The sequence below is a fragment of the Anolis sagrei genome, chromosome X (assembly GCF_037176765.1).
Source record: "Anolis sagrei isolate rAnoSag1 chromosome X, rAnoSag1.mat, whole genome shotgun sequence".
Taxonomy (NCBI): Eukaryota; Metazoa; Chordata; class Lepidosauria; order Squamata; family Dactyloidae; genus Anolis; species Anolis sagrei.
In genome coordinates, this window is record NC_090034.1 from 37,581,921 (window position 1) to 37,598,141 (window position 16,221).

General features: G+C 44.1%; 1 protein-coding gene across 4 annotated transcripts; it reads right to left on the reverse strand.

The window, feature by feature from the left end:
* Window positions 1–896: 896 nt before the first annotated feature.
* PUS1 (pseudouridine synthase 1) lies at window positions 897–14,683 on the reverse strand. 4 transcript variants are annotated; one of them, XM_060785648.2, is made up of 7 exons: window positions 14,453–14,683; window positions 12,605–12,633; window positions 11,114–11,356; window positions 9,631–9,768; window positions 7,139–7,241; window positions 5,022–5,719; window positions 897–4,345 (listed from the first exon to the last, which is right to left on the reverse strand). In XM_060785648.2, the coding sequence occupies exons 2-7, from the start codon at window positions 12,608–12,610 to the stop codon at window positions 4,298–4,300; spliced, it is 1,236 nt and encodes a 411-aa protein (XP_060641631.2). In that variant the 5' UTR covers window positions 12,611–12,633; window positions 14,453–14,683; the 3' UTR covers window positions 897–4,297. The 4 variants fall into 4 exon arrangements, with proteins under 4 accessions (XP_060641631.2, XP_060641629.2, XP_060641630.2 ...); XM_060785646.2 differs by having other exon boundaries at window positions 14,449–14,683; XM_060785647.2 differs by lacking the exon at window positions 12,605–12,633.
* Between the last annotated feature and the right edge of the window lie 1,538 nt (window positions 14,684–16,221).

Sequence of the window (16,221 nt, forward strand, 5' to 3'; positions counted from 1 at the left end):
CCTCTAGTATCCTTCCCTCCAATGAGCAGTTGGGCTTTATTTCCTAAGTATGGACTGGTTGGATCTTCTCACAGTCCAAGGCACTCTCAGAACTTTCCTCCAACACCACAGTTCAAAAGCATCTATCTTCCTTCGCTCAGCCTTCCCTATGGTCCAGCTCTCACATCCGTAGGTGACATTGCTTTGACTATGCGGATCTTCGTTGCCAGTGTGATGTCTCTACTCTTCACTATTTTATCGAGATTGGTCATTGCTCTCCTCCCAAGAAGCAAGCGTCTCCTGATTTCCTGGCTGCAGTCTGCATCTGCAGTAATCTTTGCACCTAGAAATACAAAGTCTGTCACGGCCTCCACGTTTTCTCCCTCTATTTACCAGTTATCAATCAGTCTTGTTGCCATAATCTTGGTTTTTTTGATGTTTAGCTGCAACCCAGCTATTGCACTTTCTTCTTTCACCTTGATGAGAAGGCTCCTCGGCTCCTCCTCGCTTTCAGCCATCAGTGGTATCATCTGCATATATCAAGGCAGAAAATCCCACAATATCTGCTTTGAACTGGGTTATCTGAGTCCATACTCAGATAATGTGGGATTTTCTACCTTGATATTCTAGGATATAGGGCTGTGTGGAAGGGCCCCCAGAAAGGCCCTCATATATTCCAGTTTAAAGCAGATAATCTGGGATCAGATCCTGAGATAAAGGGCAGTGTGGAAGGGTCCTTAGTTGGCAAACGAACCCCTTCTTCAGAAGACAAATGTACTCAGTGCCCCCTGGAAATTGTAATCTCTAAGCAAACCAACAGAAAGACGCAGTAACACATCGGCAGCCTTTTACCGTAGCTTCTTTCTACATACGACAACAAGGTAAGGGAAGACATTACAAATGGGACACCTCAAAGCTCCAAATGATCCAAATGATTTATTTAAGACAACCACATTTGCATTACACACAGAAAAGTTAAGGAACAAAAATAGAAACGACAAATAACATTTAAAATGCTCCTAGATGAGAAGGACGAAGCTGGTACACAGCAATCAATTGATTAAAGTTCCGCAACATGTTTTTTGTCAGCAGCATGAATTATATGTTTTAAATACTGATTGTAGTATTATATCCATTAGATGTCCAACATGTCACCTGTTTATTTGTCATATTTATTTGTGTAACGAGGGTTGAACTCCAGGGCCCATGAGGCTTATTCCGGCTATTTGATGGTATGGTCCTATGACACCTAAAGTACCATAAGGAGAATAGGATACAACGAGAAGAAGCCCCATTGACCTCTTTGGGGATATTAGCTATATGGCATTAGGAGCCCCCAGTGGCGCAATGGGTTAAACCATTGTGCAGGCAGGACTGCTGACCTGAAAGGTAGGTGGTTTGAATCTGGGGAGCGGGGTGAGCTCCCGTCTGTCAGCTCCAGCTTCCATGCAGGGACATGAGAGAAGCCTCCCACAGGATGGTAAAACATCTGGGTGTCCCCTGGACAACATCCTTGCAGATGGCCAATTCTCTCACACAAGAAGTGACTTGCAGTTTCTCTGGTCACTCCTGACACACACAAGCTAGGAAGCACTTTCGTTATTTAGAATGTTGCCACACAAATGACTTAAAATCACATTTTTTAAAATAAAAAAGCATAGCACTCTCCCATTAAAGCTCTCTACTATGGGAATCAATGGAGCCATGGGTTCAAATGACAAGAAAGGAGATCCCACCTGAACATTAGGAAGAACTTAGAGCTGGTCAGCAGTGGAACTCTCTCTCTGTGTCAGAGTCCCGTGGAAGCTCTTTCATTGGAAGCTTTTAAGCAGAGGCTGGATGGCCATCTGTCAGGGAAGCTCTGATTGTGCTTTTCTTGCATAAAGGAAGGGAATTGGACTAGATGGCCTCTGTGGTCTCTTCCAATGCTAGGATTCTATTACACCAAAGTCTTTCACCATTTAAAATTATTAGTATTTGTATTCCGCTTGATCTCTCTTAAAAATAAAAAGACCCGAAGTGGCTAACAGTAAAAGCAACACAATATATAATTTAAAGCCTAAAAAATTACAAACATTAAAATCCAGTAAAACATTGAAACCATTAAATATAAAAATGGTAAAAACCATTAAAACCAATTAAAACTTCTTCACAGCACAGCACTCTCTGGCTTGGTTGTAAAAACTGTGTCCTTTAAAAGCCTGTCTGAATAAAAAGATCTTGCAGAAGGACATCAGGGAGGGGGTCATTCTGGCTTCCCTGGACAGAGAAATCCAGAGCAGAGGGGCTGGCCACTGAGAAAACCCTGTTCTCTGATGTTCTCCTCCAGAACTGTGCTTGCGATGGTGGTGGGACTGAAAGCAGGGCCTCTTCTGAGGATCTCAAGGTCTGGGCAGGTTAGTACAGGGAGATGTGCTCAGCCAAATAGTCTGGACCTGAGCCATAGAAGACTTTGTTGGTCATGAACAGTACTTTAAATTGTGCCCAGAAACAAACTGGCAGCCATTTGAGCTCTTGCAAAGGGGGGGGGGGGGTTGTGTGCTCCTTGTAGCCAGCCCCAGTTAGAAACCTAGCAAGCTTTTTGGACCAACAGAAATTTCTGAACGCTCTTCAAAGGCGGCCCTATGTAGAGTGTGTTACAGTCATCCAAACAGGATATTAACTATGACATGGACCACTGTGGCCAGAAAGCCTCTCCAATTTTACATTTCAGGGTAATTTTAAGAGTGCCAGGATTTTCTTTCATTATACAGGATCTTGTTATGCCCAGTAATGTACAACTCGGGCTTAGCTTGATGTTGCTATTCAAGGCAAATGGCAGAATTCTTCCACATACATTTTAATACACAAAATTGTTTATATAATGAGAGATAAAGATACCACCACAGCAAAGCAAAAGAACATTCTTCCTTATTTTCAATGTGGTCATTGAAGAGCAAACCACAGACCACCTACTGCAATGCAACCTGAGCCCCACCACATGCACAATGGAGGACCTTCTTACAGCAACACCAGAGGCACTCCAAGTGGCCAGCTTCTGGTTGAAGGACATTTAGCATACTGGCAAGTTTTTAACTTTGTGTTTTTAAATACATTATAGCTGTACCCTCAATTTGCTTCAGACACTCCTACCCACCCAAATATAGTATTAAGTAACTTCATGAAGAAAATGTGTCTCAATTTATTTTATTTTCCTGACTTGGATTTCATTTCTGGATCCAGCCCATGGGCAGAGACACTATTTGTGCACCCAGGAGAGAATGCTTCTGGAACATGGCCAGACAGCCTGGAAAACTCACAGCAACCCAGTGATTCTGACCATGAAAGCCTCTGACAACACACAGAACCTATCTTGTTCATAACTTGGGGACTGCCTGTATATATTGTATGACACTCTTATAATGGGTTGGTTCAAACTCTGGTTTGTTAGGATAACTGAATTTCCATGTTGCAAAAGGATGTCTAAAAAGTGTGTCACCAACACCAAAAGTTCGGAAGGCTCTGCTCTAGGCCTTCTGCCCCTGCTCAGCTTTTACTGATATGACTACTAACCTCATAGACTGAGCTTGAAAGACTAAGGCAGCAGAAGCCAGTGACTCAGCAGCCCTGTCCCTTAAGAGCATGGGCTCAGAGAGGATAGGGCCAGGAACTGCCCCCCCCCCACTCCAAAAATATAGATAGTTCTTCTACATTGTACAAGAAGCCTTTATTGGAAGAGCAGGGCTATGCTTTATGGAAGCTCTCTGTATGGCATTTTTTAATAAAAGGAAAACAATGATCAGATACCCCCCAGTGAGAAACCATTCAAATCAACACATAATTTTGCCTTTAAGTGGCAAGAGACAAAATGTTTGGCAATTAAGACCAGTCAGCAATTCCTTGGCCAAGTTGAAAGATACGTGGCTACAGAAAGCCTGGAAGAAGAGCAGGGAAGCTTGGCCTCCCAAAACAAAACAAAATATTTTCATTATTTGTTTGTAGCAATTAGTACCTGGAGTCCTCTGAAATATTTTGTTTTGTATCTCAGGTGGCAATATTGCATACGTCTGCTGACTTTTAAAAGCAATTTCCTAAATCAAGCATAAGGAATGCACAATTAATTCTAGTAGATGTATTGCCCTTTCACGTACTGCAAACAGAGAGAAACAGCCTGATTCAAGTCTCCCTTCTGTCTTTCTTCTGCTCTCAGTTCAGCCTGATAGTTTTGTCATTATACAAGCAGGTGAACAAACGCCCAAGTTTTCCGAACAGAGACTCCTAAGATTGGCATGTATCAAACAGCATGCCACTACATGCTACCTTCCAGAATGATTTTCATTTAGTCCGAGTCGTCTCCAAATCCATCACTGCCTTCATGATCGTTGGTCTGGGGAGGAAAAAAATAGCAGTCATGCCTCACAAGGCAATTCCATGATTCAGTTACTGCAACTTACCCACAACTGTTTACCATTCCAGACACTGATTCTCCAGGATACTGTCTAGCCTTTCTAACTGGACATTCTTGACCATAGTTCTGTTTTGCTTCCCACCACCAGCAAGTTCGGTTATGGGGTAACCTTTAGTTGCCTCCTATCATGGCTAGCAGTTTGTCTGGCCTGGCTCAGCTGCTGCTGGGGGCAGGTCTCCAGCAGAGGAGGACTCTTCCGGTATTTGGAGCAATATTAGAAGGGGTTAATCTGACCTCATATGATCCCACTACTTACTTTTTCCCCTCTCTCCCTTTCTAAATATACTCATCTGCAGGTATGTTTGCATGCATACTTGTTGGATGAAGATAAAATTTCATTAAATTACGTCCAGAAAAACATATGCCAGGATAAATTGGTCAGTCTTTGGATCACCAGGCTCTTTGGTTGTTTCTTTGTGGACATAATAAACACCCATGAGCAATTAAATGGAATATGCTAAAAATTAGAAACCCAAAGAGAAACAATGGTAGAGGAGTGAATAGCAGAGGACAGGGAAGAATGGCAAAGCCTGGAACACATAAGCAAAGAACAAAGACTTCTCATCCCTTTGAGTACCTGTTTCATTCCCATTACCTGTGTGTCCCTGTTGTCCAGCTGTGTCCTAGATGCAGTGGAGTTGAAGTCGTGGTAAGACAGAGTTTCCAGCCAATTTGCCATAGATCTCTCTTCTTTCTCTGTGCTTATAATAGTGGGATAGATATACTTTTCTTTGAAAGCAGAAATCTTCTCTTCTTCCTCTGCCCATTCTAGGGCCTCATGGAATCCATCGTTCCCAAAACGTTTATTATACTTTTCAAAATGAACTCGTTCCAAAACCAGGCCCAGCCCAGGGGCCTTAGGGACATCCACCTTCTCCTCACCCCAGCTCCGCTCCATTATGGATTCTGAGGCATAACCCTTCACAATGGCGATCACCAGGCCAATCATCTTCCGGATCTGATGCATCATGAAACTTTGGCCTTTCACTTTAAGCACAGCAAACTCCATGCCTTCTCGCACAAAGGGCTCCTCGCAATACATCTCCATGATGTAACGCTTGGCACTGGGATCTTTGGGCCCCTTCTGGGAGGTGAAGTTGTGAAAATTATGAGTTCCCTTGTAGCTGGCCAGGAGGCGGTTAACAGTCGCTAGAGTCTCTGTGTTCAGGTGGAATGTGTTGTCCTGAAAATCACAGTCCTTGTGCGCAAAAGCAAACGTTGGAAGCATATAGGAGTAGGTTCGAGCATCACATTTGTTCTTGGAGTTGAAGCCTCCTGTGACCCTTTTGAGCCCTAAATGGGAAGCACATATGCACCCACACATAGTTATCTATGAAAAATGAGTTCATGAGCCCATTATATTTTCAGGTGATACTCTAGTCCAGAGCTTCTTACACATTTTCTGCATGCAATCCTTTTTTGCCTGAGATGTTTTTACATGACCCCAGAAATGTAAGATTATAAACATCAAGCGTTTGCTGATAACAAATCAACATTTGCAAAGCTCGATACACAGGCTGATCTTGCTTTTTAGAAAGCACAGCTGAAGCATCTTCTGCAGAGCCCACTGTAAACACTACACCTTGTTGCGAATAGATTTTTGTAAATAGTTAGCGAGGACATGAGAGAAGCCTCCCACAGGATGGCAAGACATCCGGACATCTACTGGGCAACTTCCCTGCAGACGGTCAATTATCTCACACCAGAAGCGAGTCCAATTCGCTTCTGACACGATTTAAAAAATGGGTAGCTTTCAGAAAACTTTTACTGTTGCCAAATTTGTCATGACTCCAACACTGAGCAAAAAGGCTGCAGTAAAGAACATTCATTTTGCCTCAAAGGGCACAGAGAGCACTGCAATCCTCCCATTTCTGTGCAAGAAGGTATGCTAAAGCACTCAATCTAGATCACAGGGCACAACAACCAAAAGTTACAAACTGGAGATCATCAGATTTGTCCACAACAAACACCTTGCCTTGGTTCCCTTTGAGAGGAATGGGTCACTTGGTCTTATTCTAGCCTCTTAATTCACATGGGTCAAACTCAAGGCCCACAAGCTAAATCCAGCTCTCTGTATCATTTTATGCAGCCCTTCAGATTCTGGACTGCAACTCTTTTATTCCTCATCATTAGACATGATCATGACTAGAGCTGATGGGATCTGGAATACAGTGACACCTGGAAGGCTACTGTTTGTTCTGTTTATTTAGGAGAGAGGGGTTTGGATTTAGATACAAGGCTTGTGGATATGATGCCTGATTTTAAAATGCCTTTTACCCTTTCCCCATCTCAGAGCCACAAGGGCTGTTGGGTTGCTGTTCCCATAATCCCTAGTCCACATGGTGGATGATCGGTAGTGATGGAAGATGTCATTCAAGATCATCTGGAGACCCAAAAAATGTAAAAATGAAAGTGCCAAGCACTATGTAAAACAATATATAGTTGGTCCTCTGTCTCCATGTATTCTCCGTGGATTCAATGGCCCTTTGAAGACAACCATGAGGCCCTCAATGGAAATGAGCTTGACAACCCTGGTCTAGCACTAATGGAAATGAGCATAGTTCAAAGATGCTCCTTTTTGCATGATAACGCCCAGAATCCCATGCTAGCTGAGGAATAACACTTTCAAGCTCTGCTCTACTTCTTAAGGGCTAGAAGCTACAACAAGATCTAGACCTTCAACCCTGGGACTCCCATTATTGATTCCCTTACCAAGGATTCTTATATGAGGAGGAAGATGGTTGTTGATCTTCTGTAAAATATCTTCTATCAACCAGACCTTCAAAGAGACAATTTGGCCAGCTGCAGAAACACCCTGCATTTAATCAATAGACAGGCATTAAAAGGGAGCTGGGGTGTGTGTGGAGGGAGCCTCCATCGGACACTAAAGGAATGTATGACAATTACTTTCAAGTAATAATCAAGGATTTCAGCAGTTGCTATCAGTTACAGAGAGTTAAAAGGTAACCCAATTTAACAATACTGGCACCCCTATACTGCGCGGAAACCTGGGCAGAACTTGAAACCCATTTTTTTTAATGTATTGTCGGCTTTCATGGCCGGAATCACTGGGTTGTTGTAGGTTTTTCTGGGCTATATGGCCATGTTGTAGAGGCATTTTCTCCTGATGTTTTGCCTGCATCTATGGCAAGCATCCTCAGAGGTAGTGAGGGTGCTTGCCATAGATGCAGGCGAAATGCCAGGAGAAAATGCCTCTAGAACATGGCCATATAGCCCGAAAAAACCTACAACAACCCATTTTTTTTAGTCTACAGCTTCCAGAATTTCACTGCAACTATGGAGATATATATATCTCGTAGGGATTTTACGTACATGTCTGGAGACATAAAATGTTGGGGTATTCACTTGTACATGTTAAAACAAGCAAAATGTTTCTAGAGCTTTCTAGACGATTCCATCTCTGACTGCGCAGGTGCAGGAAATACCATATGTGCGATTTCACAGAGACCACAATGAAGAAATAATATATAGAGAAACTGACAAAAGAGAAGCTGAAATCCACTTTAAAAACTAATTGATGTCTATGTTGGTAGTTTTAGAGTTAAAGGTAGAGATGTATGTTTGTTAAGTAATAATTGTCTTAATATGTATCTGTTTACAAGTGTTGTGACCTTTCTTTTTGTGTTTTTAGTGTCAAAAATTTAATGAAAAATATTAGGGAGGGGAGAGCTCAAAGAGCAGGGAGACCTGTGGAACTCTCTTCCCAGTGACATCAGATTGGCCTCCTCCTTCCTGTCCTTTAGAAAGAAACTCAAAATCTGGTTATGGGACCATGTGTTCAAACAGTAGAGGCAACAATCAAGAATAAGACCCAATTTGTGTGAATGGCAATGGACTGACCTGGACTATGATTTTAAACCTGCGGGATTTTAAACAAATGTTTTAGTAATTAATTGATTTAATGAATTGCTTTAATTGCTATTATTATTATTAATTACTTTTCTTGGCACAGAATGAATGCCTGTTGTGAAGCCGCTTTGAGTCCCCCTCCGGCGGTGAGATGGACGGGATACAAATATGCGAAATAAATGAACAATAAATAATAGATATAATTGGCTTACATTTCAGGAGAATTGAACATTTAGGAGAAACTGCTTGGTGGTAAAAGCAGTTTGAGAACAGAATCAACTGCCAGGATGTGGAAAGGGAAATTGGCTCCCACACAAGAGGTCTTTAAAACAAAGGATGGTTTCCGTTGACAATGTTGAAGATCTGAATTTCTAATGCTGAACAGAGGATGTACTAGATACCCTATAATACCACTTCCATAGTGATTCAGTTAAATGGGATAGCTGAGAAACACAAGAAATGGTCACATTTTCCAACACTTGCAATTTCATGTTATTATGCGCTAAGGTTAATTGTTCTGGACTTGCAACAGGATGGCTGCACGCTTTGAACCCCAGTGTAACAAGTAAAACTACCCACTTCTCCTGCTGCTTTCTGGCGTAGCATATCCCACAGTGAACACAAGGGTGGGGACAAGGTGATTCCTGGGCCCTCAGAGTTATCCCTGCTCTATATTTATTTATTTATTTATTTGGTTTACTTTTACCCCGCCCTTCTCACCCCGAAGGGGACTCAGGGCGGCTTACACATCCAAGGCACAATTCGATGCCCATAGCATATATCAATAATAAGCAATAAAACAAAATAACAAATTAGCAAACAACAACAACAACAATACATTGCATCTAAACCCGTTAAAACCAATAAAACCAATAAAATTTCATACAAACCGATACAAACCGCTTCTTCCTTCTTGCCAGTCAGTGTTCGCTATCTCATGGTTCAGAGTTTTCTTCCACATTTATCAGTCCACATATATCAGTCCTGCCGGTCCTAATTGCCTGGTTGTCCTATCTAGTTAGCAGATTGCCCGAAGGCCTGGTCCCACAACCACGTCTTTGCCTTTCTCCTAAAGGACAGGAGTGATGTCGATGCCCTGATATCCACTGGGAGTGAGTTCCACAGGTGGGGGGCCACCACTGATAAGGCCCTGCTCCTCGTCCCCACCAGCCTTGCTTGGGAAAGCGGTGGAGTTGAGAGCAGGGCCCCCTCAGATGATCTTAAATTCCGTGGTGGGACGTAGAGGGAGATACGTTCGGACAGATAGAAATAATATGCAATAATATGCAATATATAGAAATAATATGCAATTGAAACACACAACAGAGCATCACCTTATCTGTCCTGGCACATCTCTGAAAAGACATCTTCTTCATTTCCTCTCCATGGTTTTCTGGGATGCATCCTGACTGAATGAGGGCCAACACCAGATCATCCTCAATTGTCTTGAATTGAGAATTACCCACATTCCGCTATAAGGAGGAAAGGGGAGAGAAGGGGAAAAAAAGTAAGATACTTATATCACCTGTCAGAGCTGGACTGCAGCATAGTCATTACATGAATTAATGTAGTTTGACACCACCTTAACTGCCATGGTTTGTTCGTTTATTTATTTATTTACTGTATTTGTATACCACCTTTCTCAGCCCATAGGCGACTCAAGGAGGTTTACAGGATGACAATTTGATGCTCACAATACCATAAATACAATTTTAAAACATTAATATATAATATAAAACCACAACAAAATCAATAAAACATAAATCACTAGCGTCTCCTTGTTAAAACATTGTTCAGTCCCATCGTCTAGTCCAGGGGTCCTCAAACTTTTTAAACAGAGGGCCAGGTCACAGCCCCTCAAACTGTTGGGGGGCCGAATTATAATTTGAAAAAACATGAATGAATTCCTATGCATACTGCACATATCTTATTTGTAGTTCAAAAGATACTTAAAAACAATACAATAATTAAAATGAAGAACAATTTTAACAAATATGAACTTATTAGTATTTCAATGGGAAGTGTGGGCCTGCTTTTGGCTGATAAAATGGGATTGTTGTTATTGTTCTGTGTTTTCAAGTCATTTCAGGCTTAGGTTGACCCTGAGCAAGGGCCGGGTAAATGAACTTGGAGGGCCGTATCCGGCCCCCGGGCCTTAGTTTGAGGACTCCTGGCCTAGTCCTTCCATTTTCCTATGTCAATTACTCTGCATTTGCAAACACTTGCTCAAAAAGCCACGTCTTGACTTTTTTCCGAAATCTTAAAAAGGAGGGGGCCAATCTGATATCCCTGGGAAGGGTGTTCCATAGCTGAGGGGCCAACACTGAGAAGGCCCTGTCTCTCGTCCCCGCCAAACGTACTTGTGACAAAGGCGGGATCGAGAGCAGGGCCTTCCCAGACAATCTTAAGGTCCTAGATGGTTCATAAGGGGAGGTGCATTCGGACAATGCTATGGAGATCTGGGAGCTGTAGTTTGGGGTGGCACCCACACATTTTAGCAAAAAAGGCTAAAGGCTTTGAAAACTACAATTCCAATAGAATCCTAGAAGACACCCCAGGGGGCATAAAGTCCACCCCCCCTCTTCCAGGCTGGAGAAGAACAATCAAAGCACCCCTGACAGATGGCCATCCAGCCTCTGCTTGAAAGCCTCCAAAGAAGGAGCCTCCTTCAGACTCTGAGGCAGAGAGTTCCACTATTGATCACCTCTTCTTACAGTCAGGACACACTAATGTGCCGTGACACCATTCAGAAAGCCCTGTATTAAACAGTTCATCGGTGTTTCTCCCCTCGCTCAATAGACACACTATACCACGCACTTGCATCCCATGGTAGCCTTTCCCTGAATACGCAACCAGCAGTACAATCTTTCTCTTTGGAAACCTCTTGGCCCCATCCTCAGCCTCATCCTCGCTGGCCTTGAAACGTTTCACTGTGTGCCCCTTCTCCTCCAGTTTCCCATCTTCCTCTTTCTCTTCTTCTTCCCTTCCACAGCTACTACTCTTCAGCCTCTTCGCCTGGTTGCCAGTCACAGTCCTCACCTCTTCCGCCATCGAAAGGTGCTGTCAAGGATAGTACAAAAGAGAATTGTTATCATTGCAGTAGCTCATAAACACTTGAATTAAAATACAGATAGTCCCAGAGTTACAAACATCCGACTTACAAACAACTCATAGTGAAGAATGGGGGTGAGACAACAGGAAGTGAGAGAAATCTACCCCTCAGAAGGGAAATTCGCTCCTGAAAGAGTTATTATCATGGGGAAAAGGTGTCTCCACTGAAGTTTTCTCACCAATCATTTCCACAAAAAGCCACATTTTTCAGGATCCAACTAATATGGGGACAGAAAGTGAGGTGGAATCTTCTGAAGAGGGGCACAGACAGCAAAATAAAACCTACAGGGAAGGGTGTTAACCCTTCCCTATGCTATCCAGAACACACTTACACTTAAAAAATATCTCTGTTCCAACTTACAAATTTTATTCCCAAGATCTAAGGCTTTGATATAAATGATGCCTCATATTAATTAAGCATTATCATAATTACTACAAGTTATCCCCCAAATGGTTAAATCATATGTAAACACATTTCCAATTTCAAGGGCAAGAAAAAAAGAGACACTGCTCAATCTGTTTGCTGAAAATGAAATACAAATTAATGTGACTTAATACCATCTCTAATTTCACCTACAAAACCAAGAGAAATTCATAAATTGATACCAGTTTGGATTTCATAAAGCAACCCCCCAAAAATTATCTCAGCATTTTTGGGGCAATGATTCAGAAAACTGCAATGCATACATTTAGTTTCTTAGATATTGTTATCACGGCTTTCTATGGGTTTTTTGTGTCAGGAGCAACTTGAGAAACTGCAAGTTGCTTCTGGTGTGAGAGAATTGGCTGTCTGCAAGGACATTGCCCATGGAATGGCCTAATGTTTTGATGTTTTACCATCCTTGTAGGAGGCTTCTCTCATGTCCCCGCATGGGGAGCTGGAGCTAACAGAGGGAGCTCATCCACACTCTCCCCAGATTCTAACCTCCAACCTGTCTGTCTTTAGTCCTGCCAGCACAAGGGTTTAATGCACTGCGCCACCAGGGGCTCTATGGGTGAACAGATGGCAACTGATTGATGGCATATGTTCTGTGTCTCAAAAACTAGAGTGGACAGGGGAAAACTGGTACCATTTTGGGAATCAGCAGGTCAAATAGACCCAGAAACAGGGCTAATATTTGAGTCATGTGCACTGGCCAATGTGATTATAATAACCAGTGAAACCCTCATTTATCAATCAGTAAAACATATACATACCTTCATGTGTGCTCCCTTGTGATAATTATCTGGAAAAAAAACATTATAACTTTGCTGCCAAGCGTGCTTGATATTGTATGGGCATTCATTTATTGCGACTGATGAACTTTATGAAACTTTTAAGAAATGGAAAAAAATCTGCAGAAAAATTAAGCACCCCATCCCACCCAACATTACTACCCTTCAGGCAGGTATGGCCAAAATGAGGCCTCCCAGATGTTGCAGAACTAGAACCATAACGTAAAGAGACCACATGGGCCATCCAGGCCAACCCCCCTTCTTCCATGCAGGAAAAGCACAATCAAAGCACCCCAGCAGATCGCCATTCCAGCCTCTGTATAAAGGCCTCCAAGGAAGGAGCTTCCACAAGCAGAGAGTTCCACTGCTGAACAGCTCTTCCTACACTCAGGAAGTTCTTCCTAATGTTGAGGCGGAAACTCCTTTCCAGTAATTTGAACCCATGGTTCCACTGAGTTCTAGTTTCCAGGGCAGCAGAAAGTAAGCCAGCTCCCTCCTCCTTATGGCATCCTTTCACATATTTATACATGGTTCTCATGTCTCTCAACCTTCTTTTCTGCAGGCTAAACAGACCCAGTTCTTTAAGATGCTCCTCATAGGGTTTCATGATTTCTCAGAAGGCTGAGGGGACATGGGAGCCATGTTTACATGTCTGAAAGGACGTCACATTGAGGGAGCAGGCTTGTGTTCTGTTGCTTTGGAGAAGAGGGCACCGAGCATTTGTATTAAAACATACACGTTTAATACGGTTTGAAGCTTCATACTTGACACTGTTTCTTAATCTACCTTGTAAAAGATGAATTATAATGCCTAAATGTCCGTTTTATTTACATTGGTCTGTTAGACCAAAATTTTAAAAAAGTATTCATATGATGGAGCCATGGCAGTTAAATGTGTATTTATTTTTTAAAATGGGATTCAAATGACGGGGGAGGGGAGATTCCACTTTATCACACTAGGAAAAAAAATCCACAAAAAATCCGGTTTCTGCTTCCTGAAGACTTCTGGGGTTTGTAGTTTAGTGAAGCTGTTAAAGGCTCCTCACTAGACTACAAACCCCAGAATTCTGCAGGAGGCAGCAACTGGATTTTAAGTGGATTTTTTCCCCTCTAGTGTGATGAAGCCTTTAAACAGGAGAAAGAATTTTCTGCTGGGAAGAGCTGTTCGGCAGTGGAATCTGCTGCTCCCCCAGAAGGTTTTGAAGCAGAAGGCTGGATGGCCATCTGCCAGGAGGGCTTTGATGGTATCTTCCTGCCTGGCAGGATGGGGTTGGGCTGGATGGCCCTTGGGGTCTCTTCCCACGCTCGGATTCTATGGAGATTCCCTTCTAAAACGTTGGTGAGGCTCGGCGGCTCTCTGTCGGGAGGGCTTTGATGGTGTCTTCCTGCCTGGCAGGATGGGGTTGGGCTGGATAGCCCTTGGGGTCTTTTCCCATGCTCGGATTCTATGGAGACTCTCTTCTAAAATGTTAGCGAGGCTGGATGGCGCTCTGTCGGGAGGGCTTTGATGGTGCCTTCCTGCCTAGCAGGATGGGGTTGGGCTGGATGGCCCTTGGGGTCTCTTCCCACGCTCGGATTCTATGGAGACTTTCTTCTAAAATGTTGGCGAGGCTGGATGGCTCTCTGTCGGGAGGGCTTTGACTGCTTTTCCTGCCTGGAAGAAGGGGGGGTGCACTTGACGAGCCACGTGGTCTCTTCCCAGGCTCGGCTCCTCTGACTGCAGGCCTGTGATGGGCCGGCAAGGCCAGAACCCCCTCCATAGAAGAATGAGGGCCCAGTCGGGAAGGGAGGGGAGGGGAGGGCTGAGGGCAGGCCTCGGAAGGCTACCTACGCGGCTGAGGTTCCTCCACCGGCAGCCCCCGAGGCTTCTTCCCAGGCAGTCAGCAGCCAGGCTCAGCCCCAGGCGGAAGAGAGGCATCCCCGGTGTGGGAGCCACGCCTGGCCTCCCGGCAGCATCTTCCCTGACGTCCCCTCCAGGCCTGGGGCTTTCGCTCCGGCTGAGGAAGACCCGCGCTCGCTCCGGCGCCCGACTTGCCTTTCCCTAAACCACGTGGGAGGCAGGGAAGAGGAAGGGGCGGGGCGGCTGGGAAACCCGACGGAGGCCAGCTAGGGACAAACTAGCTCGAAACGTCTCCTGACGTTTCGCCAGCATCTATGGCAGGCATCCTGAGAGGAGGTGTGAGGTCTGTTGGAAACTAGGAAAATTGGGTTTATACATCTGTGGAATGTCCAGGGTGGGAAGGAGTCTGAAAGTAGTCGGCAGTGCCTTTCATGCTCCTTGAGTCGTGCCTGGGCAATGCTGCTGCTGCTGCGTTTGGTGGTCCCGATGTAGACTTGTCCACAGCTGCCTGGTATAAAGTAGACTCCAGCGCCCAAACACGGATCAAGGAACATGAAAGGCACCCCAGACTCATCCAACCAGAGAAGTCAGTCATCACCAGAGGCACTCAGCAAGTGAGAGTTCAGATGTGGCAGGCTCAAACCTACAACCTCAACCAATGGCTGATACCAAATGACAGACTCCTTTTTGTTGTTCATTCGTTCAGTCGTCTCCGACTCTTCGTGACCTCATGGACCAGCCCACGCCAGAGCTCCCTGTCGGCCGTCACCACCCCCAGCTCCTTCAAGGTCAGACCAGTCACTTCAAGCATGCCATCCATCCATCTTGCCCTTGGTTGGCCCCTCTTCCTTTTTCCTTCCATTTCCCCCAGCATCATTGTCTTCTCCAAGCTTTCCTTTCTTCTCATGATGTGGCCAAAGTACTTCATCTTGGCCTCTACTATCCTTCCCTCCAATGAGCAGTTGGGCTTTATTTCCTGAAGTCTGGACTGGTTGGATCTTCTCGTGGTCCAAGGCACTCTCAGAACTTTCCTCCAACTCCACAGTTCAAAGGCATCTATCTTCCTTCACTCAGCCTTCCCTAAGGTCCAGCTCTCACATCCGTAGGTGACATTGCTTTGACTATGCGGATCTTGGTTGCCAGTGTGATGTCTCTACTCTTCACTATTTTATCGAGATTGGACATTGTTCTCCTCCCAAGAAGTAAGCGTCTCCTGATTTCCTGGCTGCAGTCTGTGTCTGCAGTAGTCTTTGCTCCTAGAAATACAAAGTCTGTCACGGCCTCCACGTTTTCTCCTTCTATTTCCCAGTTATCAATCAGTCCAGTTGCCAGAATCTTGGTTTTTTTATGTTTAACTGCAACCCAGCTTTTGCACTTTCTTCTTTCACTTTGATTAGAAGGCTCCTCGGCTCCTCCTCACTTTCGGCCATCAAAGTGATATCATCTGTATATTAAGGTTGCTAAGATTTCTGCATGCCATATGCCAGCAAATATGGAAAACACAAGAATGGCCATCAGACTGGAAAAAATCAACTTATATCCTCATACCAAAAAGGGAAATGCTAAAGACTGCTCAGACTTTTGTACAGTGGGCCTTATTTTCTCATGCCAGTAAGGTAATGCTCAAGATCCTGTAAGGAAGACTCCAGCAATACATGGAGAGAGAGAGTTGCCAGATGTACAAACTGGGTTTAGAAAAGACAGAGGAACGAAAGACCAAATTGCCAATATCCGCTGGATAATGGAGAAAGGCAGGGAGT